Raw genomic sequence first — 25244 nt, forward strand, 5'->3', positions numbered from 1 at the left:
GAATTAGAATAGATTGACGAGTGAAAGAACAAAATGACATAGTGTTTCCTCCCCGTTAATCCCATTGATTGCCCCAAAATTTTTTTGTGTGGTGCGTTGCATTGCACACATTCTGCACCTGTATATGGTCATCATGAGATGATGACATGGGCCTGGCATTCTATGCACCTAGCAAGCAGGCACATAGAAAAACACATTTTTTATTTGATAAACCTGTCTTCACAAAAGGAGCTCGGAAATTCAGCATTGTCAACAAAGGTGCACTGAGGCAGCAGCTGCCAGCCAGATCACTGCTGCCAGCTACACTGCATTTAGCCATAATGCAGAACTTTTCAGATAGGTTTCATACATAATCTTGAATAATCTTGAACACCATATGTGACCATATGCCACCGCGGTGGCTCAGTGGCTATGGTGCTCGGCTGCTGACCCAAAAGACGCGGGTTCAATCCCGGCCGCGGCGGCTAGAATTTCTTTGGAGGAGAAATTCTAGAGGCCCGTCCGTGTGCTGTGCGATGTCAGTGCACGTTAAAGAACCCCAGGTGGTCGAAATTTCCGGAGCCCTTCACTACGGCGTCTCTCATAGCCTTAGTCGCTTTGGGACGTTAAACCCCATAAACCAAACAAAACCATATGTGACCATATCCTTTTAGGAACATATAAATTATGTAGAACAAAATATATAACTGGACTTATGTGTGGATCAGGAAGTGATAAAACCATGCATCTGTGGTGATAACCAAAATAAGACTCTCTGAAAAAGTGAACAGTCGACAAATATGCGTTCCACCTATTGTCACCCCTCATTTTATGTGACACATATCCTGTGTGATTAAAAAAAAATTGTTCTAAGCATAAGATGTGAAAGATGCGAGCAAGAATGAATTGAGATGAAAATACAGGACCGTGCTGTTAAGATTAGAATCTTGCAATACTAGCTGCCTGAACTCGCCTTACTGTTGCTTCAAAAAAGATGTGTTTCATCATCAGGAACCCCAAGCTCATGGTCCCTTGGGAAATGTGCAATGCCTGAACTTCAGGGACTCGTGCATCCAACACATAGATTACAAGGGTCAGCACATGGGTGTGCCTTCTACAAGTGAGGACTGCCTCTACCTGAACGTTTACACGCCCAATGTAAGTAAACTTTCTATGTAACTACTGCATTTGGAGTTTGAAGCTTGAGCAAACGACTATTGCGAGCCATATCGCTGCATCGATTCTGCCTCTGGCTTTTCTCTTTAACTCTGCCTCTTGGATCGCTTCCTATTACTGCGTCGTATCTCAGAATGTCTCTTTTGCAATCATTGATTTGTTGTAGACCGGGTAAAATTGAAGTTTTAGCACTAGTAAAAATTCTAGGTCTTGAACTTTAGCAGAGAATTCTCCACAAAAAAAGAGAATTTCTCTTTTTTTTTTTCTTTTTTGCAGCTTTGATAGTGACAGGGCAAACATTTTGACCTTCTTTAACAAGATGTACCAGTGCCATAAGTTAATGAGGCATGCAAAGTGTAAAAAAATGGTGAATTCTGCCGCTATCTCTGAAGCAGTCTGGAATAGACAGCTTCATTGCATTTATTGCTCATGCAAAAGCAGACTCCACATTTCAGTTTGTGGCCGCTTGTACAGGATGCATGGAAATTGTTTTTCCTGTTTTTCCTCTCAGGGAAAGTTTTGGTGCTGGTAGCACATACTTTGTGTTGACATGAATTTAACTTTAATTGGGTGTCATGTATTATACATGAGGCATGGTAGTCACATATTTCTAAAGTGAATTGGATTGGTCAGTTAATGGCCAGGTATAGCCCGTTTGAATTTGTTGGTTTGCATTGATACTGTTTATGGAAGCACTGACAACATGCGACGTGAGAGACTTGGAGTCATCAGTCTACAGCTTCATGGGTATGATGCCTATATAATATGCCAGACGGCCATCAAATTACTTGAGACTTGTTGCCACAGGTAAATTTGATATCGTGGCAAGTTGGCCCTATCTGGTGAAAGCACCTTATGTAACCTTTGACCTGATTGATGGGCAAGAGTATTTCTTGTATAAACAAACTTTAAAAAGGTAAATTTATCCATATATTTTCTTATACATCCTTTGAACTACATATTAATGCTGTTGATTCAGCCTTCTTGTGACATCCTAGGTGAACTTGCTAGCTGTTAGGCTCTAAGCTGGCATACTTGCATTCCTTCAGGCATATTAGATATGTGAACATGTTTATTTATCACACACTCCATCTTTTTTCCAGGTGGATGATGTAAGCAGGCGTTTTGCAGTCATGATTCACATCCACGGTGGCGAGTTTGACCACGGTTCTGGCAATTTGTTTCCTGGTCACATGCTGGCTGCCTCACAAGAAGTGATTGTGGTTACCTTCAACTACCGTCTCGGTGCTCTGGGTGAGTCCTGGTGATTTTTATGACCTAGAAGGAGACTTAACCATTGTGAAGGCTAAAAAGAGGGTTGCTTTTATGGTGAGCCTGGGTAAAATTGTGCTTGTTCTCTGGTTACATGGACTCGTGCTGTCTTTATTAACTGGCTTTTATTAATTGAACACCTTGTTCATTAAGGTGTCAGCTAAGGAACTAAAGATAAATGCCTCCCATGCAAGTTGAGTGATAGACAGTCAACATGTGTTTCAGTGAGAATTCGCAGTAAAATCAGGGCTGTGGATGGTGAAGGCTACTGCACAGTTGTCAAATGAGAAAAATGCAGACATTTCTTGTTTTTTTATTGCAGTGTGATGTGAACCGTAGATCTTGTAGCTGTCATTTCGTTTACATTGAGAACAAGTGTGAAATGTTGGTCACTCACGGTGACTCGAATTTCAGTTTATAAAGCTCTTCCTTTCTGTATTTAGCTGTGTCCGTCAATTTTAGCAGCCCGGCATGTCTTCAAACATAATTACTGATTTAAAGTTACATGGTAAGGTGAACACTCAGGAAGATGAGCTACCTTCCCAGCAAATATTTTCAGTCTGGTTGATTGCTTATAATTTTGTTCTGAAAGTTTGGCTCCTTTTACCTCTTGGCATGTAAGCAGTAGCATGAAGGCATTCTATGTAGCGCAGGCCCTGTATAATAGGGCTGCCCATTCCTTCAGTTCTACTGCATCCTTATCATCCGGTACTCCAAGTGTCCTCTCTTAGTGATAGCGGCAGTGTTGCTTTGCATGAACTTGCGATGTAGGAGCATGCAGAAGTGAATGAAATCAGAATGCTAGCCTGGCTCATGATAACAGCTCGCCACCTCAGCATATACTTGCTTTGATAAAGGCTGTTACTACTAAAACAATCGTGCCCCAAACTTTCACTGATTAGCCACTTTCACTGTTCACGCTTGGAACATGCTGGCTGCGCTCAGTGCTTTTGCTTCACTCAGGACTACCTCGTGCTTGTGGAAGCTGACTTGCTGCTAGACTAGGAGTGTTATCATGGTGTGTGCCTTGGCAAGGGAGGAAAAAATGCGTGCCCAGGTGTGAGCATGCATCAAGCTGTGTGTCACAGTGATCTTCTTATCATTTCTTGTTTCTCTGTGGGGAAAGTTTGCTTTTCTGGTTGCTGTCAGGGATACAGTGTGTCATTTAAGTTTGTGAGCTGCTTGTAATGCTTTGAGCGACAACATTTTGGTCCACATTATTGTGAGTGAGTGGGCTGTATACTTCGCTCGTTCACACTCATTCATTCAGAGTTTTTAAGACGTGGTCAATGGCAGAGAGAGGAGATTCAGCCAGCTGTGTTTGTGCGCTTTGGCGATCTGTCTGCTTGCTGACCGACTGACTCTGGACAGGTTTCCTTGCAACTGGAGATGATGCTTCGCCGGGCAACTATGGTTTGCTGGATCAAGCAGCTGCTATCCAGTGGGTTCGAGACTACATCACAGGCTTCTCCGGAGATCCAGAGAAGATCACATTGTTTGGCCCGGGTGCTGGAGCGGCCAGTGCTGGCCTCCATTTGGTCCACCAGATGAAAAGGCGCAACTGTGAGTGGCTGCTGGTGGCAGGCACTAAAGTCCTCCAATCTAATCTAATCGACCTTTTGATCTAATGAGGATCTAATTTAATCGGCCCTGAAAGTCCTCAGGTACAGAAGGCACATGAAGGCTGAATTGCAAGCTATACATAGTTGCAAGTTGCAGTATTCGCTGTTTTATGTGCTGTCTGTGATTGCCCATCAGGCAAGTTTTTGTACAAAGGAAACATGCAGTCATCAGACAAAAAGAATTTGAATCTATGGCTAAGCAAACGGTTTTTGCATGAGATTGTGCAATATTAAACGATGGAAAAACGAAGTGATAGCAGTGAGTGGCCTGTTTCTTCTGCCCAGTCTAGCTTTCAAGCTTCTCTGATTAGATTTAAAGTTGTTTCTTGGCTGAGCGGTGTCATTCTCACCTCATTTTTGTATTATTGGTTATTTTACAATTATTCGTTAGTGTTTAAAAGTTTAGTTTTACATTTTGGTGGTCTCATTGATAAAATCAGGCTGAAAATTCAATAAACACTAGTTCATTTTATGAACCAATGGTGTGAAGTCTCTATTGTAATGTTAGGAACAGTGAACGAGAACTAGGTAGCATTTCTGCAAGGAAACTGTTTCTCTTAATTATCTGTGCAGAGGTTTCGGAGCAGCTTCGTGTGCCATTTGTATACAGTATTGAATCACGTGTGCACCAAAAGTAGTAGTAGTAAGTGGTTTTAATGGCATAATAAATGGAAGGAAAAAGATTTTTGCTTGCCCCAGCATCTCCCATCGCTGCTGGAAACACCTGAGCTGGGGAAGTGGAAATAAAGGATAGCAGGCAGTGTGTAGAAGTGAAATGAAAGAGGTGAGGGGACAGTAGAAAGGACAGGGGGAGGGGTACACTGGCAGTAAATCTACCATTTACGTATTAACATATTGACATATGAACAGGTCGCACCAAAATGTTGTGACATCTCTGTTTTGCAGCTCTGTCTGTGTGGGCCTGAATAGCATTATTGCCTGTTGTCGTTGCGTCAGACATTTCTCCTGGTTCATATAGCTGTTCTTGGGGCTAAACTGAGGAAAAATCAATACTGTAAGATGTTTGTAGCACATATTATATTGCATGGTTTGAGTTGTCTCAAATAGCACATGCAGTGACGTTTTTGGTAGTATTTTGGCGGTAATGTCATTGTCACAAGGGTTGCTGCAAGAAAATTGAATCATGTGTGCACGTGTGCTGAATCACGTGTGCTGAATCACTTGTGCTGTCGTATGCTGATTTTTAACCTTATGTATTAAGTGCTGAGTAGAATCTTTTGCTAATTTACCGCTCTCATGTAAATTTTTAGCAGATTGGTTGGTTTCATGAGCTGCATGCTTCAATGGTGTGTTTTTTTTGTATATCAGTGTTTTTACATTGAAAGGTGACTACAGGCATAATAACCATTAAAACGAATACAGAACGCAAGAGTACAGCTTGACTAAATTAATGACAAAGTAGTTTTCATATGTTTAGTTTCTATTTTGGTCAGTGCCAATGTGCGCCCCTGCGTGACATCACATTCATTCTGCTGTTAGCGCATGGGCTCAGAAACTTCTGATTGATCATCTGCCCAAGCCTCTCAGATTCCACGTCATCACTGATTGTACACAGACAGACTTGGAGATGTCACAACTTTCTGTCCTGCTTGGACGGCATATCCCTCTGTGTAGATTTCTGTGCAGGCCGAAATGTCACACCTTTTTCGAGCAATTATCGAAAACCGCAGTAACTTACGTTCCGCTTGATGCCTGCAACTGAAATTTGCTGGAAGGCATGGACATGGATGGGGCATGTACAGTTGCGCTCAATATGACTTGCAACGCGCCCGATGTGAACCAACCGAGCTTTTTGCTTTATAGTAAATCAATGCAACATTACCCAGAACATCCAATTTGCACAAAGATTCAGTGTACTTTGTTCTTTGGGACGACACCTAATGGCATCTATTTCAAGCACCACTGTGCTCGCACTGCTTCAAGAACTGAGCTCCTGCCATACTTCTTGCGTTGCAGCTCATATTGAGCGTGACTTTACATGGATGGGGCATTTAATGCGACGAGGTGATATCCATGTCTCTTCAAGTAATGGAATGAATGGTAGCGGAAGGCTAGCTTGGCATGGAATGGCAGGGAGTAAAATGGGCTTTTGAGAATACGAAGCTTGCCACTATAAGGTGGCCGCAGCTGGCACTGGACTGGGTTAATTGGAGAGGTATGGGAGAGGCCACTGTCCTGTAGTGGGCATATAGGAGGCATCCCTGTGTCCTGAGAAAGTAAACCTGATACTATATTAGACCGAAATTTCATGCCCTTACACCTTTGTAAATGTGTTGGCACTGCTGACTGAGTTCCGTGGCAATCATTGTGTGTGCAGTGGCCTTCCAGCAGGTGATCGCAGCCGGCGGGTCCCCTGTGGCCGAGTGGGCCCTGGACCAGGACCCCATACGCATGCGCAACATGAGCTGGCTGTACGGGGAGAAGGTGGGCTGCTTTGGGGACAGCACCTGGCGCCTCATGGACTGCCTGCGCAGCAAGGGAAACAGCAGCACCGAGTTCACCCTGGCCACCGTCGAGGTGGGCACACTCGCTAGCTGCCATGATTGCTGGTGGTGCCCCTCCATGCCCCTGGCTGGAAGCATCACACAGGATGTTGTCTTGTGGGCCTCTTGTTCTCATGGTTGATAATGTTTTTACACTGCTGACATGTGCTACGTGCTTTAGACAAGAGGTGTTTCTTAGGGTGTGGTATGCAATGTTTGAATTGTGGAAGTAAAAGGGTAGTAGTTTTAAATTTACAGTGTGATAAAGTAATTATTGTGTGCAATTGTTCTGAATGTGAAGAACTTCAAGAATTGGTGGATGATTATCAAGACGCATAGCAGAGCAGTGTGTATCCTTAGTAGCGAGAGAACAGAACAGTTAGATGTGCACTAGCCATACAAACCTGAACAATGCTGTTGAAAAGAGATACAGTGGAACCTCGATTATACGACGTTCAGGGGACCGCGCGAAACCGTCGTATAATCCGGGTGTCGTATAATCGAAAATCAAAGAATGCGGCCAGTGGCGCTCGGCCTTGCGCCGAAAACTGTTGACCGGCTTCAAGCCCGCGGCAAGTACGCCAATCAGATTAAAAAAGACAAAACCCAGCATTTGTTTGAAACAGATTTGCAAAAAAATCTTTATTACCGTTTAAAAAAAATCGGTAATTTTTTTTATTTTTTTTTGCACCTTTGCCCAATCAAGGGCTGCCACGTCCGGCAGTAGGTCGCCAACATCGTCGCGCGCGCAAGCAAAGCGCCGGATGTTGTCGACGCTCTGCAACACGTCCGCGTAACTAGGAATGGGAGCGCAAACCTCTGCATCGTTGTCCACTTCCTCTTCGTTTTATCGTGGGGCACAAGCATCCATTACTTCCATTACAAAAAGCGCCGTGGACGCCGCTGTCCTCGCTTGGGCGTGCGCGGCCTCGCCCGCTTATCTGTTTTTTCATCAGCGTCGGCTCCTGCGGACGCATCTGTTGCTGCGACCGGCGCGCGTCTTAGCTTTTCTCTTTATCTTTCCTCTGATCTTTAACTCTCCTCGGCAGCGGCGGTGGCTTGGCTCACGCCAGTAGGCGGGCCCGTGCGCTTTCCTTTTCATCCTTCTCTCAGTCGCAACAACAACACGCAGGCCGCGCCTCCTTGGGATTCCGACTGCACAGGCTCGACGAAAAAGAGAGCAAGTGCACTTGGCGGCCTCGGCAACGCAAGTGCACTTGGCGGCCTCGGCAACCCGCGCAAAAACGGGGGTGCTTAGATTCGCATGCAAAGTTTTTTTTTTTTTTTTTCAGAAATTTTTTTCCCCGAAAATAGGGGGGGTGCTTAGAATCGCGAAAATACGGCACATCCCGGCCTGCGTTTGCTGACGACCTTTTTTGACGGACGGTACGAGCCAGCCGTCGTACGAAGCGGGGTCCTTCTAAAATTTGCGTCGTATAACCGAGGTTTTTAATGCATTGTCTCTATGGGGGTTTTGCCGGGACCGCACAAATTCGTCGTAAAATGCGGGTCGTCGCATGACCGGGGGTCGTATAATCGAGGTTCCACTGTACTCATTTTCTGTTCCTTTTCTTCCAAACACCTTTAAAGGTGACTGCTACTGTCACTGTACAAGTGTGTTTAATGTTAGGTTGAAAATATTTTTTGTTGTGCATGAGCCAAGCTGTCAGTATTCATAATCGAGGTATATATGATGGCTGGAAACAGCCAGGCATGATGGATTAGCTGCTTACCAAGCTTCCTTTTTATGAAGGCAGCAATATTGTGAGGTTTTTCATATCTTACTACATTTAATTCTGCTTATCTTCCTCTTTTTAGTATTGATGGAAGGATTCTATATAGTGCATCACAGTTATTGTTCCACGTTGCTAACTCAAGTTTTGTACGATTTTATTGAGGCCTAGGTTTTTCTAACATTGACATGGTTAATTTAAGCATACCAATAATTAGAAAAACGAGCTAAATGGTTTATAATCAATTAGGTTCACAGTATTTTCAGGACTTCAGTGTACAAAGGATGCCATTCACTACTGTTCATTAAAAGCAGTTTGACTAGCATAAGCATCCCAGCATTGTAGACTGTTTTTGGAAACGACTTTTCTCTGCAGCTCTATGTCGAACTCGGTCAAGGACCACTGTTTCAATAAGCCATAGCTTTCAAGTCACGTTTCATTTGTTGTTCAGTTACAAAATACTAGACGATATCATAAACGATAGAAGCCAAAGTTATAACGGCACAGAGCAAGGTCATGACAGATGCATATTCACTTAGTAAGAAGTGCACTTAATAAAGCCAGAGAGCTGTTCTTTGCTTATGATGAATTATGTTGTTGTTGGTAGCCTGACACTGGTGCAGTTGTCCACATACTTCACTAGAGTATGTGAACATTGCACTGTGGGGTATGCTTTCCTGGAGCTCAAATTAACATCCTGTCATGCACAAACTTTTTATATGGATCATGGCTTACATCTCGTGGCTCGAAAATGCACTTCTAGTCCAGGGTACAGTGGCAGTGTTGCCCAGAGTGTACTGGCTGAGTGCTTTAGACAACCCTGTAGATCACTGTATACTAGCAACATGTTACATTGTTGCAGCATGTAAAAAGCATTCCAATGCTGAGCCTCAGTGTAGGGTGTGAGAGTTTCCTCTGTTCTTTCCACACAGCCAACTGTGGGGCGTCTGCCTTGGGGACCTGTTCTGGATAGGCACACACGCCGTGAGAGCATCGTGCCCGTGTCTCCAGAAGACTACTTCCGAGACCTGGCACCAGAGGAGGCCCACCTGTTCCGCAGCAGAGTTGCATACATGACTGGTGTAACTCGTGATGAGGCATCCTACATAGTCAGTGAGTGACATGTTGGGCGATAAAACAAAGCGCAATATTATCATTCCGCAACCTGTGTATTTGTGTTGTCTGGTGCACACACTGATGAATCATTCTTTGTCTTATTATTTTAAAATTTGTTGTTGCTTAGCAAAAAGTAGTTATGCATGGTTTTGGTGCATGCATGTATACATTTCATCTTGACAAATTGAGCAATTCACAAGGTAGGGATGGCAGAAGAAAACGTAACGAGCATTCACTAGGGACTTTTATTTATACCGTATGAAAAATTCTTTTTCAGCTTCTGCAATTGTATTCTTGAGTCAGTCGCAGCAATTTCAGTCGGACATGTATAATTGAGAGATGCTTAGCACACTGTTCATTTCTGTTGATTTAGAACTTAGAAGGCCTTCACTGCCTTGTGCATGTTTTTTTCTCTTTGTGCTAAGAGTTTTGCTGCATTCTAACTATTTTAGTTCACTGCTAGTGTACACCATTTGGCGATAATTTTGTTAGTAAACAGTAGTATAATTATTGAAATTTATAACACAGCACTAGGCAGTTTGACATTGAAAATTTCACCCTTATATTGTTTTTTTTTTGTGCTTACTAATTTCGCTTTGTCTGTGCAGTATGAGAGAAATTAAAATGTAAGATGACATAGCTGATTGACGGCATACCTTGTGTGTTATCACTTGTTTGCCACAAGTCCCATCACTGGTGGACATTAACATGTGAAGCTTTATATCCTTGTTCACTTCTATATTTTGCATTTCAACTTGCCTGACCAGTACCAGTGTGGGATGATAAGTGCATGCATGCGTTCCTGGAGGATTTTCTTACAGCACCTTACGAATTTTTCAGAGCGAGACAAAGAGCTGAAGAACAACCGCTACAGCATGACACCTGATACGTTCAGAATGTACCTGAAGCGCTATGCCCGCCAGTTCAACTACACACTCAATGAAGAAGCTGTCATCAGTGCCTTGTCCTTCATGTACACACCGTGGAGCGACCAGGACAATCAGACCCTCCTGATGAGGGGATACGTAGACGTGAGTGGGCTTTTTCTTTCGGGAGATTAGTCACAAGCAGAAATAAAGTGATCAATTGAAAATGAACTGCTGGTAACATGCTTTTTAGCCGCAGCAAACATTAAGGCCAAAGAATGCTAGGCAAGATCGCATGCTTGTTCTGAGTGAGAGAAAGAAAAAAAGATATTGAAGAGAAGAGAGAGCTTTGGGGATTCATTGACACACATTTGAAGCATTCAAAATATTGTAACTTTGAACTAGTTTTAACCGTGTATCTGGGTGAAAGTGGTCTGGGCATCCGTTTTCAGCTGTGGTAGATTGTTGGTTCGAAACCCACTGCCAGAAACCCACCAGCAAAAATGGGTACAAGTGTTCCGAGGCGGCCAGTGATGACAACACCTGTGCAGTAAAAGTTCATTAATTTGATCCCTGTTGATTCAGAATTCCGGATAATTCGAACTGCTGACTCAGTCCTGGCTTCAGTTCACTGAAGTCTGGCTTTGGACACTCCCTAATTTGGACGCTACGGGTCTTGCATCGGGTCTAGCATCGGTGATATCTGGCAAGGATGCCTCGCCAGATATGATCGGCATGACAAGATGTCATTGAAATAGTCTTCCTCAAAACCTGAGTTCCAATGCTGTAGAGCCACTCACACATCTCCGACATGCGCACAGTGACAGATGTGACGAAAAATAGACAGCCTTGTCTTTCAGTATAGTTCGACCGCTTAGTTTCGTGGTTTCTCCCTTCTGAGCTTCATTCCCACCGCTGGTGTTTTCTTTCCCCCTTTTCTGTTCACGCCACTTTGGTGCCGTTTTCTTGGCTTTTATCCGTGTGGCTCAGTTGATCCAGTGCACCAAAACTGTGCGCTCGTCACATGTCGTTTGGTGTTCGTGGTGTGAAGTCTGCTCACGCACGATGGTGTCACTTGTGATGGGTGTGACAAGGCAATGGTGGAGCTCCACCGCGTCTCATCATTAAGGATGCGGGAGTCCTTTACTATATTGGAGCAGTTTTGCTTCAATGCTTCCGATAGTATCCATGCAGTAAGCATTATTGGAAGTGTGGAAAATGGTCACTACTGTGCTGTTTTTATCTCAGTAGAAGACACCCATTGGAGAGTCCTTCGCCAAATAAATTTACCGTGATGCAAGCGGTTCTTGCTAGTCTTTTAGGGGAGAGGTCATTTGATAATTCGAACTTATGGACAAATTAGAACATTTTTTCCTGTCCCTTGAAGTCTGAATGAATGAACTTTTACTTTATTTTGTTTTGTGGTATTTTCTAGCTTTAAAAGCACGTTATTTCAGTGAGAGTGGTCTCTTTGTGATTATAATGTTTCTACTCCATCAGTGCAGGTAAACTTCAGTTTATCTTCACTGTCCCTTTAAAAGCTAAATAGATTGACTTCTAACATGGCTTCCTTAATTTATTTACAATATTGGTAACAGTGTATGCCAGGTATCGAATGTTATGATTGCTGCTTGACTGTAACAAATCTATTATAGCTGCAATGCAATAATGAATCATTCAATAATGTATAATCAGAAGCCTTTGGGCAGCAACGTCGTTAATAGTTTTTGCACTGGCACTTACAGATGCTCTCAGACTCGTACTTTGTGGCCCCTCATGACAAGTTTATGAAGCTCTTGCTGGAGAAGGGCTTCCGTGTGTATGCGTATGTGGTCAACTACACACTTGAGAGCTACCCTGAGCTCATTTACAGCAGGCGCATATACGACTGGGATGGTGAGTGTTGAATTCTATTTCTGTTTTTGTTTTCGTGTCTTGTTGCCACCCTGCTTTAGAACTGATGATCGATGTGATGTGCACTGAGTATATCTGCTGATGGTGATTATGCCATGAAGCACAAGGAGCAAAGCAACATAGTGACACAACTAGGAAAAGGTGGGAAACGGATTTGTGTGGCACTTGGGGGCAAATGAAGATGAAAGATTTGGGACAAAAAACACGTGTAGACCTCATATGTTGTATCTGTGTTTGTGTGCCTGTTGGTTCCAGGTTATTTATAAGTGGCAGTACAGTCTAGGTTTACAATTTAACCCTTTGAGGGTCGAATTATTTTGAAGAAAACTTTCCCAGCTGGTCAAATTACTTTCTTGCGGATCTTGAATCTACAAAATGTATATAATCGAGAATAAATAGTAAAAAAAAATTAGGAACAGTACTTTGGTGACAGCATCACTCACAACTGGAAAATGTTCAATAGAATAGAATAGCAACGGTGATAAGCAAGCTAAGAGCAGCACCAATAAAGATAGAAATCAACTTTCGCCGCCTCTGCAAAACAGTGCTCACAAAGAGAAAGCACGTTTCGCGCGACTCCGTTGCGATCCCGCGGTGGAATCGAAACCGCGTAGACGCGTTGCCACAGAGGGCGAGAATACCTTGCGAGCAACGGTGATAAGCAAGCTAAGAGCAGCGCCAATAAAGATAGAAATCAACTTCGGCAGCCCCTGCAAGATAGTGCTGACAAAAAGAAAACTCAAATTTCGTGCGACTCCGTTGCGATCACACGGCGAAACCAAAACTACAAAAGGGGTGTTGCCGCAGTCTGTGCCGCCGCGCTAAAGCTAGACATAAGCTCTGCTTATCTCCGTAAGAAGGCAGCACAAAATTCAAACACTTCTTGTAAGTCCTAAGAGGTGGCAGCACCCCCCAGTGAGCACGCATTGTTCTTTTGGCCCAAAATTTCAAACGGAAGTTCGAAACCGTACCCGTACGGCAAAGACCTTGCGGGACAGAAAACCGCCGCCGTACATATACGGCAAAAACCTTCAAAGGGTTAACACCTGGGAACAATAAAATGGGGCATGCATACTTATGCAAACAATTAGCAGGTCAAGGGTGCAGACTGTACACTGCAAGGTAACACTGCATTTTTTATTTTATTTCGTGTACTGCAGCCCCATTGGGGCTATGGCAGGAGAGAGGAAACAAATAACTATAGTAATTGAATTCAGCACTAAAAATCAGGACAAGTAATAGTTTCACAGCATAAACAAAATGAAGCAAAATTAGATTAACTATCTGCAAGCACAGAGAGAACTTCATTTAGCGGAAGGGAACACGTAGTATCTGATAAGTGAAGTCTAACATTCATTAGTATGAGGGAAAAAAACTATGTTGAAAGTGCTTGTGTAGTGCTTAAATATGTATTATGTTAAGCTTGCAATGTGTGCTAGTTGACTGTTTAACAATGGCCACATACTCTTTACTTGGAAAGGTGGTAAGATGAATGGTAAATGCCATGAAGAAATTTCAGAGATTCACTGTACCAGTGTTCAGCGAGCATAGTTGTGTTTAGGGAAGAAATCACTGGTGACGATGAGAATTCATAGTCATGCCAATGCTAAATTTTTTTGTCATGCACGTGGACAAAACTTGACTGCCTGGTATTTTTGCATGAGGCTCCTTTTACTGAATGCCTGATGAGTCCAGTGTAGTAAAGGGTTCTGTTGTGTACGGCAGTAAGAGGAGAAATGAAATTCGGCAAAAGTTTGGTCAAACTTGGCTACCTTCTTCTAGGCGGCTTAGGAATCAGGTAGACATTTCAGCTTTTAATGTCTGGCAAACAATACTTCTACTGCTCTGCGCATTTGTCACATGGTGGCAGTCCAGATTTCACTACAAACTGCACCTAGCTTTTTTTAATTTCCAATTTCCGGACTGGTTATCATGTGAACCTGGCATTATGTTAGTGCTAACCACTTATCTGATGGCTATGTGGCATTTGACGTGACAAAAATTTGTTTCAAGGAGCTTATTGTATTAGGCCAGCATCATCTGTGGACCGTCAGTGCCCTTACCAGTTATGCACTTTGACTGCGTTAACGCTTTAGATTGTTGTGGGTAGTTTTTAACAAATGCAAAAAGTTTTAGTTAGGGCATTTGATATAAAACCCTAGCTACCACGTCTTGAGAACAAGGCACTTTGACAAAGTGAAACTTCTGCAGCATTCCTGCGCTAACTCATTGTAAAAAGGAAGCGCTGTTCCCTGGCAATTAGTAATTATGAAAGTGTGATATGATTCTTACTGTTGTGATGGAATACGTGTGGCATTGAGGACAAGTATGCGGCTTTCTGAAGGAGGACTTGCTATAGGAGAAGAAACCGCATGGTGTGCAGTAGCAGCATCTGCCAGGCAAACGCATTAGCCACTCTCTGTGATGTTAGTATGGTGGTTCAGTGGCTATGGCTTCAGCTATGTGCTCTGCTGTATCAGTGCATGTTAAAGGTGCACTGAAGAGGAATCTGAACTCGTCTTTTTGCCACGGGAACTCAATCTACACGTTCCGAGCATTCTTAGAAGCTTCGATGTATTGCCCTGTGTGGCCGATTTCCCTAATTACATCAAATTAACGCCCGGCTCTCGCCTTTTTTTTTTTAATTCTCCCTCGTACGGTGGGCGGAGTCGACCAACGCGGGGAGTGCCTTTCACCCAGTCCCGTGGCGGTTTGCCGCTCTGCCATCGGCGGAGAATACGTAGTAGTCCGTAGAAGCAAATAGTCTGCGCGTATTTTTATTTCTGCGGTCTTATTTTGCGGTTATATTATCTGCAAATGAAACTATTTATTCACAGAAACCTAAAAAACAAAATGAAGCGAAAGCAAAGCCTCCACGGAGCTGGCTGAAAGGCACTCCCCGCGTTGGTCGACTCCGCCCACCGTACGAGGGAGAATTAAAAAAAAAAAAAAAGGCGGGAGCCGGGTGTTAATTCGTTTCAATTAGGGAAATCGGCCACACAGGGCAATAAGTCGCAGTTTCTGAGAATGCTAGGAACATGTAGATAAGTTTCCGCGGCAAAACGACGAGTTCAGATTCCTCTTCAGTGCACCTTTAAGGAGTCCCAGGTGGTCATAATCAGTCAGAAGCCCTCTAACTACGGCATCTCTTGTACCTTACTATACCCTAACATACCATACTGCAGCATAGCGTTTGTGATGAACAGTAGCGTGGCAGCTTTTCTAGTGTTGCAGCTGATGTCATTCTGATGTCACCATTTCTTGCAGCAATATCGCACAGCATGGTGGACCTGATGGTGTCTGGTGCACCCTTCATGGACCCCAAGTTCTATCCCGAGAATCTGGAGCTGAACAACATTAAGTGGAGCGAAGGAGACCGCAACATGAGCCAGCTTTTCATGCAGGCTTGGGCAAACTTTGCCAAGACGGGGTGAGTCATCAGGGGGCACCTGTGAAGCACGCGCCCTGTTAAGCATGAAATGCTTGGAGGCTCTGGCCTGTTGGTTTGGTTTTGAGGTGCTGGTTTAGCTTCACCCAAAATTTTAATTTTTGGAGCAGCCAAAGTTGTCCTTTGGAACAGCCTGAGATGTGTGTTAGAGGCCAGCAGATTAAAGACTCGATGTAATGCACATTCAGTAGTCAAAAGTTCAAGTGAAGCCAGCTTTGATATTATTAGCTTATTATTATTAACTTATTAGCTTCTGCCTGAGATTGCCCATGCAACTGCAAAGGAACGTTCCACAGCTTTCTCAGAGGTGTCGTAGATGAAGAAAAATTCGTCTCGGTCCAGGGCTCGAAGCCGGGATATCTGCCTATCTGGGGCAGTCACACTGCCAGTTAATGTAACCATGGCAGCTGGCTGATGGCAGGGCCAGGCAGAATGGAGCAACAATTAGATGTGGCAATAGTGTGAGGTTAGTGTATTTAGGGGAACCCACATAGCTGGAGAAGGTTTCAGTTTACTGTGTAATTGGTCACAACAGTCAGTGGGTGCACAAACCTTTTAGGTTTGTGGAAGTTTTAACATCAGAAAGCGACTCAGGCTATGAGGGACACTATAGGGAAAGGCTTTGGAAATTTCGACCACCTGGGGGTCTTTAACATGCACTGACATCGCACAGTACACGGGCGTCTAGAATTTCGCCTCCATAAAAATTTGACCACCGTGGCCGAAATCGAACCCGCGTGTTTTGGATCTGAGGTGGCGCAAATAGTCTGAAAAGTTCTTGTCGTACATCTTATGTCCATTATCTGTTATTTTGGGCTGGTTTATCCACTGTTTGAATTGCCATCGGGTAACTGGACTGGGAGCATTGAAGCACAGGCCATTTTGGTGGTCCATGGGCCGTGTGTAGATAGCTCTGACTAGTGACGACAGAATGGGCGTCAGAACGCAGAATTAACTTGCAGCTGGTTTGTATTGTTTTTCTGACTTTCTCAGAACACAGTTTTTTTGCAAAGCTCTTCATTTTAACCTGATCACATTAAAAGCCTTATCGGAGGAAAACCGGGGAGTGTCCAGCAGCGTCTGGTGTCGTCTGACATAAAATTTTCCAATTGGTCAAGAGAGTGTGTGACGTCATGAGCCCATGCATGTCACATGGCTGAGTTGGCAGGTGCACTGGCAAGTGCGCTGTTCACATGACAGAACTGAGTGCAGTGACAGGCTCGGCATCATTTGGCAGGTGCACTTGATTGTTGCAGACGTGTCCAGACACCTCTGCATAGTATCAGGTTAGAATGGAGCCAGAACCAACGCAGCTTGTTTGTACCGTATGGGAAAATCTCCACAAGTGGAGAGGGTGGCCATGGAAGTTTGCTGCTGAAGATGGGTTATTGGCTCAGCGTATGTAGCGAGCAGCGATTGAGGAGGAGAAGGTTGGGCGGTCTTCAGACTTTGATGCTGTTGCATTCTGAACATGTAATGTTATTAAATGCCCCCTAAATTTTTTTGTCTCTTTCTTTTATGATCACCTTGCTTGCTTTGATGACTTCATTATAACTTTACTGATTGTGTGAAATATGCAGTTAGTTCTGAGTGAACGCTAAGTTGAAAATGTTTTCTTCTCTGCATTCTATGTCTTCCATGCACCCCGTGCAAACCACAGCATCATAGAAGGTGACTCACTCGCAATGCGAGGAGGCGAAATGAGTGCACTCAAGAGTGAGCGTAATGACCTGCAACTCCGTGTTACCAGCTGAGTCACTCTCACTCCCCTCCCTCTACTCTGCAGAGACCCCACGGGGGGCAGCTCCTTGTTTGGCAGCATCCGCTGGGATCCAGCCCGGCAGGGTCTGCTCCAGTACCTGTGCATCAACGGCACGTACTACGAGGCGCTCAACTCCTCCAGCTACCTTCTCCGCGACTACCGCCAGAAGGAGAGCCAGTTCTGGAACGCCTACCTGCCCGAGCTGGCCCTGCGCCCCCCGCCCACGTGGCCCCCCTGGGAGGAGCCCCTGATGCGGGAGAACCGCCTCGTCACGGCCTCCCTGTGGGGCGTCACGGCCGTCGCCTGCCTCTTCCTCTTGGTCGCCGTGGCGGCATGTTGCTGCTACTGCAAGGCTGCCAGGTACGCCCAGGCCTGAGGAGCCACACACCGGCCGTTTGGTGCCCCCCCTCCCCCCCCCCACTGCACGTGGTCTACTGCCATATTGTGCACTGCCATGAATCGCTTCGCTCTGTCTGTCCTGCTGTAGCAGTGCTTTTTGCTGCATGTTTACGTGCCTTTCATGTCTAGTATCTGTTCTTGGTCATTTGTTGTTCAGCATTAACGTAGGTTTGAGCAGCCTTCTTTTTTATGTGTTGAGGGCAGTCTCACCAATTTTAACTCACCCAGCCCAAACTTCAGGTTTGTTCTAACTGGAGCTTCAGTTCAATCAAAATCACGTGTACTGTATTTCAGTAAGAAGAAATGGTAGGTAATTTGAATGCATGAGCTTGTGCAGTGATCAGTTTGAACAGGCTGCGATGTTGACCTGCCCCAGGTGGCAAAGCGTGACAGCCTAGGAGCAGGCAGACATGCAGCGCCAGTACTTGTGGCATCTGATCATGTGACTGCACGAAGTGCTGTCGTAGTGCTGCTGGTGCTATGCATAAAAATGCACACACACACGCCTTGCCATTATTGACCGTAACATTCTACTGTGAGGGCACGCCGCTTATCACCAGCTGTGTTCTTGTGCCTAGCGTGTGACACACGCAATGCACACACTTTTTTTTTTCACACTTTTTCTCTCTCACACATATACGCACTCCAAATCACTTCAAATCAGGGAGGAAGGTCGTGGGCAAACTGCGAGGAAGCAGACGAGATTGAACAAGAAACATGAAAACAAGCGGCGAGCTCTGTGTCCTCTCTGTGTTTGTGTCTGTTTCTTCCATGCTGTTTGCTCAAAATGTGTAGACTAACTAAAGTTCTCACTCTTTTGTGGAGAGATCAGGCTCATAATTGTTGCCTAATCATAATCGTGCTTTATATCACGTCAGTAGAGTGCTCTGTCTACGCACAAGCTACCAGTGTTTTATTGCCATCAGGCTTACTGCATTGCATCACTGTGTGACTGCTTTGGTGTGAACAATCTCTCTGCCTTTTGAGCTATGTTCAGGCAGGCAATATGAATGCATCCAAAGCTATAACACTGATGTTCTATTAGTACTGTGCTCATATTTTTGTATGTAGCAAAATGACAAATGACGGTTTCAAATGCATCAGCAGCGTGCAAAATATGGCAGTAAGTGTAATGAATGTTGTTATCCGTTAGTGACATTCAACCTGCCATTTGCTGGCCGTACAATGTTTTGTATAGTTCTTTTGGACACTAAGAATGGTACGACCCTAGCATTAGCGTTGATTCTCTATAAAACATTTTTTTTTATTTCGTACATACTGCAGACCCTTGTTGGGGTCTAAGCAGGACACTGACAATATAGACAATATAATTGCACTTCTTTATGCATTCTGCGCAAGAATGGATCTCAGTTACACACCATGTCAGAACTTTTTCTGATCTCTGTTGGGTAGTGGAGGCTGTGTCCTTTCCCCTAGAAAAGGGAATTGTGTGATGGCAAATCGAGAAAACAGAAGTGTCTGCAAGCGGTTCTGGCCATGGTTGTCTGCTCTCCATGTTCCAGCTTTGCACTGTTTGCTCCTTGCAATAAGAGCCTAAGATTGTGTATAATTGTCACAAATTCTTCGCTTATGTAAGCGGTGCCATTTATTTGTATCCATGTTCAGTTGCTTCTGACCTTGGCTGCATAATGGTGTCTTGAAGTGTGCATGCAGAATTTTGGAAGTGTGTACGCAGAATGGTCCGTTGCTGGTAGTCAGAAGCTTGGCACAACAAATTCTCAAATTTTTGCTAATTAGATTCCTGCATAATGCAAGGCAACAAAGAATGTCTCCTCAAGATGTCATAATGGCAAGGTCGGCGCGGCATTTTTGATGGTGTCACTCTGAGTTTTACAGTTGTGTGCAAATGCATGCTTTTATGGGGACAAAGAGGGGAGTAGACAGGCAAGCAAAAGCTTTACACCACTGTGCCATTACTCTTGAAACAGCCGTCATCTGGTTGATGAAGATGATATTCCGCATGCTTCAATGCATTCCCTGACGGAGAGCACCTCCAGGTGAGTCCCGCAACATGTTCTCGTTCAGCACGTGCCACAACACGGTGTATGCCATTGCATTTTTGAGAACACTGCCAGATCTTCATGCATGGGGATGCCACTGGCCCCTTACGTCTTTGTGGTGTCTCTGGGCAATGTGTATTGCTCTGCACTCAACAGTATTAGCCCTGTGTTTGTATGCCTGCCATGCATGTGCATTGTGTGTGCAGGTCTCCCACTGGTCCTGTACTTGTTAGCATGCTTTTCATATGCGCTGGTACTTAAACTTGAAGCCTGCCTGAGAGGTTTTGAATCATTTTCGTTTTAGGCTATGTGCATGCAGATAAAAGTAATAATGCTGCAAGGTGTAGTGCATCCATACTGCTTCAGTGGACGGGATAGTATTTGGAATATGCTAGTTATCCTGGCTGTAGGCCCATACGAAAAAGTTATTGAATCTACTTCATTATTACAAATAACACAAAAAAAGGCTGCACACCAGCAAAATTTTAATCTTGCAGCCTTCTTAAGGTTAGCGTGTTGGTTGAATCACAAACATTTTAGCTAACATCACATTGAAATTGTCTGTAGTAGTAACTTGCATGCTAATGTGCATGCATTTCTGACCTTTATAGTTACGGAGTATCCAGAGAATGGTTTCTGAACTTAGGGCTTTGAAATTAGGGCTCTTTGAAATACCGTGAGGCTATGGAGGACACGAATAATAAATGATGCCTTTTAAGTTCAGTACGATTTGTTGCAGTGCAAACGTATGATTTAATATTTACACCCTCATTAAAACTCTGCTAAATGGACATACTCGGTCAGTAATATAGCACTTTTGTCTAGTTGCATGCCAGAAGAGGAATGTGTGGCGGGGCCTAGCGTTTCGAGACTTGTTTCACACCTTTTGCAGCATAAGAAGAATGGAGTTCAAAAACAAATATGCTTCGTCCGAAGATCAAGGGGAGTTAAAGTCTCTCAAGAACACCAGTGTGTGAGAGCCGCCCGCAGAGGGTAGCACATTCCCGTCCTTATTTTCGAACTCTGTGTCCTCTGGCAGTGGCAGGTGGGTTAGGGTGCACTGGGCGAATCACATCGGGATGGCGCGAGGAGTCTGTGGCCGCTTGCCAATGGGTAAGAGCCTCGCCACAGCTGACTGCCGCTTTCGTCTGAACACAGCCAAGCGAAGCTGCCAACCCAGTCAAGAGGAGTTGTCAGAAGGAACCTCTGACGCAAACTGCAGCACAAGAGAGAGAGCTGTCACGGCCACATATGCGGCAAAGTTCACCAGAACATTGTGAGCAGTGCTTTGCTGCATTCCAAACATTGCCTGTGAAAGCGTCACAATGCTCCATCCGGCCCTGGCCCGGAGGTAGCATGTGGGTTTGCTCCGTCCTCCCTTTGCCTCAGTGTTTTTTTTTGTTTGTTTAAGTTCGTGCCTTGTTGCTTGTCATTAGCAAGCACCCAGACAACGCTCTACTGACGTCTTTTCTGTCAGTGCATTCACCTGTCTTGATTCTGAATGGTAGTCAAGAGGAGAGCAGCCCCCCAAATCATAGCGAACAGATGGCGTTACCCTCATGGTAGGATATACGTACATTCACCCTCAGGCCTGCCCAAAAGCGCTGAGATGTCCGGCGAAATTTTCCAGGAATGTGCTTTGTAGGTCCCCTGTGCTCAGTTCATCAGTAATTGATTGATTGATTGATGCTTTTATTAAGCCGGTATTGTGTTTGGTAGTATCGGTATGTGTGTTCACGGCCATCAGCTGGCAAGGGCAACAGGTAGTACAGCATCTCTAACGAAAGCAGGCATCACACGCTAAGCAGCAGTGCGACCTATGCCGATTACAAGTGGGCAGCTTGCCTTTTGCTGCTCCGTGCTCATGCCACGTATTGTGCAATTTGGTCACTCACAGCAGAGCATTACACTAAAAGCCAGATGCAAATGTCACCAACTGTTATGTTAAACAAGAAAAAAAAAAGAAACTTTGAAGGTTACTACTGCCTAGAATGAAAAGTGGACTCTGTGCTATAAGGGTCTGATCATCCTTTAGCTGTATCCTGCTTCAGGGCGGCCAGAGATATGTTGCTGCTTCTCTCGTCCCGATCTCCAAGCACCAAGTCACAAAGCCAAGTCAGGCCCATTTCACTCACTTTTTTTTTTTTTTTCAGTCCAAAGTATTCACAAACATCATGTGTGGCATGTTTCGACGACAGAAGAGCAAGTGAATTGAGTGCTTAGTGTGGCATTAATTAAGTAAACATTCCATAACTCAAACAGCATGTGCAAGTGTTTAGTCATAGTGAATGAAGAAAGCTGGAACTGGTTATTTTGGCAGTGGTGAGCGAGTCAGCATTTTTACAGTATGGTACCAGTTTACCACTCACATTTTTTTTTACTTTAAATTGTGAAGGTCTCAAGCAAGCTTTTTATTGCCATGCAACTTTTCTGCAGCCACATTTTGACCCTTATTTTTTACAGCTTTTTAATGAATGCAGCTCTTGTCAAACGCACTATTGTGATAATGCATGGCTTTACCTGAAAGTACAGGATGTCCATACTATTTTTTAGTGTTCAAGCACTGCCAATTACCAGAGGCAACTGTGTCTCGCAGGGTTCTCATGTTAACACAAGGTCAACATGCTTTCGATCAACTGGCTTAAAAAAACCGAAAGGATGTTTTAGACCTGTATCTTGAAATTTACATGGTGATGAACTAATGTGAAACTCGCATATAGTGAACGCAGACAATGTGTCATGCTCTCATTAATTACCCATAACTGTTGTAAAGTTTATCAGCGTAATTGTTATGAATTATTTAACTGAGCATTGGATATGTTGAATTTGTAGCGAGTACAACCACATACAAATTGTGACAGTTCTTGTTCCTACTGGCATCTGTAGAGTTAAAGTGAGAAGGAACTTTCATGTCCTCCACAAGTATCTCAGCTATGGAGAAGCTTTTCTAGGATTTTACAGTGCCTGTAAAAATCGCTGTACTTGCCCGTTTTCTGTTAATGCAACTCTGCAAGTGTGTTGTTGGCAAACAAGCAGAGGCTAAAAAAAAGCCCATGAAAGTAGCATGAAAGTAGGGAGTTTGTTGCATTCCAGGCTCTATGTGTGAAAGTATTTTGGTGTCCGTCGTTTTTAACTAGGGGTGATCACATACTCTATGCAATTTTAGATTGCTGGCCACATTGCCTCACACTCTGACCAGTAAGTAGAGCACTGCTTTTATTTGTTGCAGGTTGTAAGTTGTGTACAAATGCTAAAAACGGAAATTCATTACACACAAATTTTGTCGCATCGAACTACTGGATGTAGCGAACACACTGAACGCTTCTTTGTGGTTCATGCATTTTTTTACAAGCGTGCCTCAATGTTACACTTCAGCAAGTGCTTGGTCTGGGGTAGCTCAAGTGTGTGTATTGTGATTGCACTTCAGCAACGTTCAGTGGATAGAACTAACACTTCTCAAACCATTTTAGCGCAATGCCAAGCTAGCACAGTTACGTGCACTAGAGTCCTTTGACACCGTTACTGGCTATGAAACCACCTTCAAGGTTTCATACTGGGAAAATAACCAGTTGCTACGGGAGGCACCTGTGTCAATTACAGGGCTGCAGAGGGCAATTTGCCTTTCCGCCATGAAAGAATCCTTGCACTTGAATCTGCCCCTGCCTAACACTGCAGGGGCGAATTTATGGGCGACACTTGCAAGGGGCAGGGCTAGTTGCATTTCTTGAACTTTTGTCATTAGAAAAGGTTTCTTTCTTCATAATTTGCCCGCAAAAAAATTACTGAAGAGGCATGTGCCCCCCTTTAAAGCTACCCCTGGTGTTAGGTGCATCATAAATGAAGTGTTTAATGAATTTAAGCACTGGAACATGATTGAGCAGCACAGCTTATTCATTTTTTTTTATTCAGGAAAGGTGCAAGTTTTATGCTTTCCTAGTGCTTCTGCATGTATTGCACACCACACGGAGTTGACAATCTCTGAGGCTATCTGCGTTTGGAATGGTGCCAATTCCTCTTCTTTTAAAAGAAGTCTGTACCCTCCAATTTCAGGCACTCAATCAAGCTGTCCTGTAGTATTATGCAGAAGTTTCATGGCCCGTAGCAAAATATCAAAAGTCCGTGCCTGTAAATTTGTTCTTTCTTCTGTGAAAGGCACAGCTGCATTCCGTCCAAACCAGAGAAAGCACATATGTAAGAGTATTATGGTGTTTCGCTGCCTTGACTGAAACTTGTTAGCATGCATGTTACAAATCTTGCTTGGTTTTGAAACAGCCCTTTATTCTTTCATTCAGCGTGAGGAAAGGCTCTGTCTTTGGTTCATTTGTAATCCAGGATGTCTTCAAGTGCACCATTAGTCAAACCAAGTCTTTTTGCTTGAATCCATTGCACTACAAAACGAAAAGCTACTTTTACATCACGTTGCATGTTTGTCTGCAATGCTGACTGCAGAACTGAACTCAAATGGCAGTTTTTCTGCTGCAGGCGCAGCTTTCTGTTAATGCGTTCTCCCTGAATGAGTTTGTATCTTTGCTGTCAGCTTTACTCTTCTACTGTGCCAAGTTTGTGTACAGCTTAATACTGTCATTTCAAGAGGCTTTAGCCAGTTGTAGTGATAAAGGAAAAACACATTCAGAGTTAGAAATCAAATTGTGCACTCGACCTCAATGTGAAATAAAGGAAAGGCGTGTGCAACTAACATCTAAAAAGTGGTTTTTTTACAAGAGGCGCTTTTTTCACCAATGAGTGGCCAGCTAGTGAATAGGACTTTCTGGGAAGAGAGTTTTGAACAGTAATTGAGAACTGCAACTGTGCAATCATGCAAGGAATGTGAATACATTTTGAATACCGGTGCTGTAAAAATTTACGTATACAGAGCAACTACTTTGATATCCACTATTTCTTGCACTGCCGCACATTGTGCACCTTTTAACTGTATGTAAATACTATATACATGCAAACCGACTAGTTGAATCATTCCTTTTCAAAAGGAATTCTATCTAGTTGTGTGATGTGCATCTGCCACTGTTTTACGTGGCAATCGCTGCAATTCCGTCCATGTGCAAGCGTTTTGTGTCATTCTTCAGTGTTTACATTGTCCAATTTTAACTTTTGTGCACACCATATGTCTAATGCCCAATCTTTTACATGCATGAATGATTGTGACCACATTCACTGACAATGTACCTTGAAATAAACATGCATCTTACACTGTTTTCTGCCTTGAATTTCTGAACGCAAGAGTAAAAACAGCTTTGCAATGTGCAGCGGCCATGTAAACACTTGAGGATGAACTGGCCACACAAACAAAGCAACCTAAGGCATATTTGGTATACAAGAGCCCACAGGGGGCACTGATGCCGTACTGTGTAACAAAGGTCGACCTAAATCGTGTTTTGTTCACCTATGGTCAAAAATGTGTGAAGACAGCGCTT

The 25244-nt window shown here is 44.0% G+C and overlaps 1 protein-coding gene across 2 annotated transcripts in view; it reads left to right on the forward strand.

Moving 5' to 3' along the window:
* The window catches only part of LOC149371174 (cholinesterase-like), a 31284-nt gene extending 6259 nt beyond the window's left edge, over positions 1–25025 (forward strand). The window contains exons 2-12 of one of the 2 annotated variants that reach the window (XM_089564756.1): positions 991–1137; positions 2259–2409; positions 3799–3990; positions 6388–6587; positions 9219–9399; positions 10243–10433; positions 12014–12164; positions 15450–15612; positions 17417–17752; positions 19741–19809; positions 20705–25025. In XM_089564756.1, coding sequence (XP_089420882.1) covers positions 991–1137; positions 2259–2409; positions 3799–3990; positions 6388–6587; positions 9219–9399; positions 10243–10433; positions 12014–12164; positions 15450–15612; positions 17417–17752; positions 19741–19809; positions 20705–20789 — 1866 coding nt within the window. In that variant the 3' untranslated portion in view covers positions 20790–25025. The remainder of the gene's footprint in view (positions 1–990; positions 1138–2258; positions 2410–3798; positions 3991–6387; positions 6588–9218; positions 9400–10242; positions 10434–12013; positions 12165–15449; positions 15613–17416; positions 17753–19740; positions 19810–20704) is intronic. The other variant, XM_089564762.1, reaches the window with a different exon arrangement.
* The last annotated feature ends 219 nt before the right edge of the window (positions 25026–25244 follow it).

The sequence above is a fragment of the Amblyomma mixtum genome, chromosome 1 (assembly GCF_055824585.1).
Source record: "Amblyomma mixtum isolate Tamu chromosome 1, ASM5582458v1, whole genome shotgun sequence".
NCBI classification, from domain to species: Eukaryota; Metazoa; Arthropoda; class Arachnida; order Ixodida; family Ixodidae; genus Amblyomma; species Amblyomma mixtum.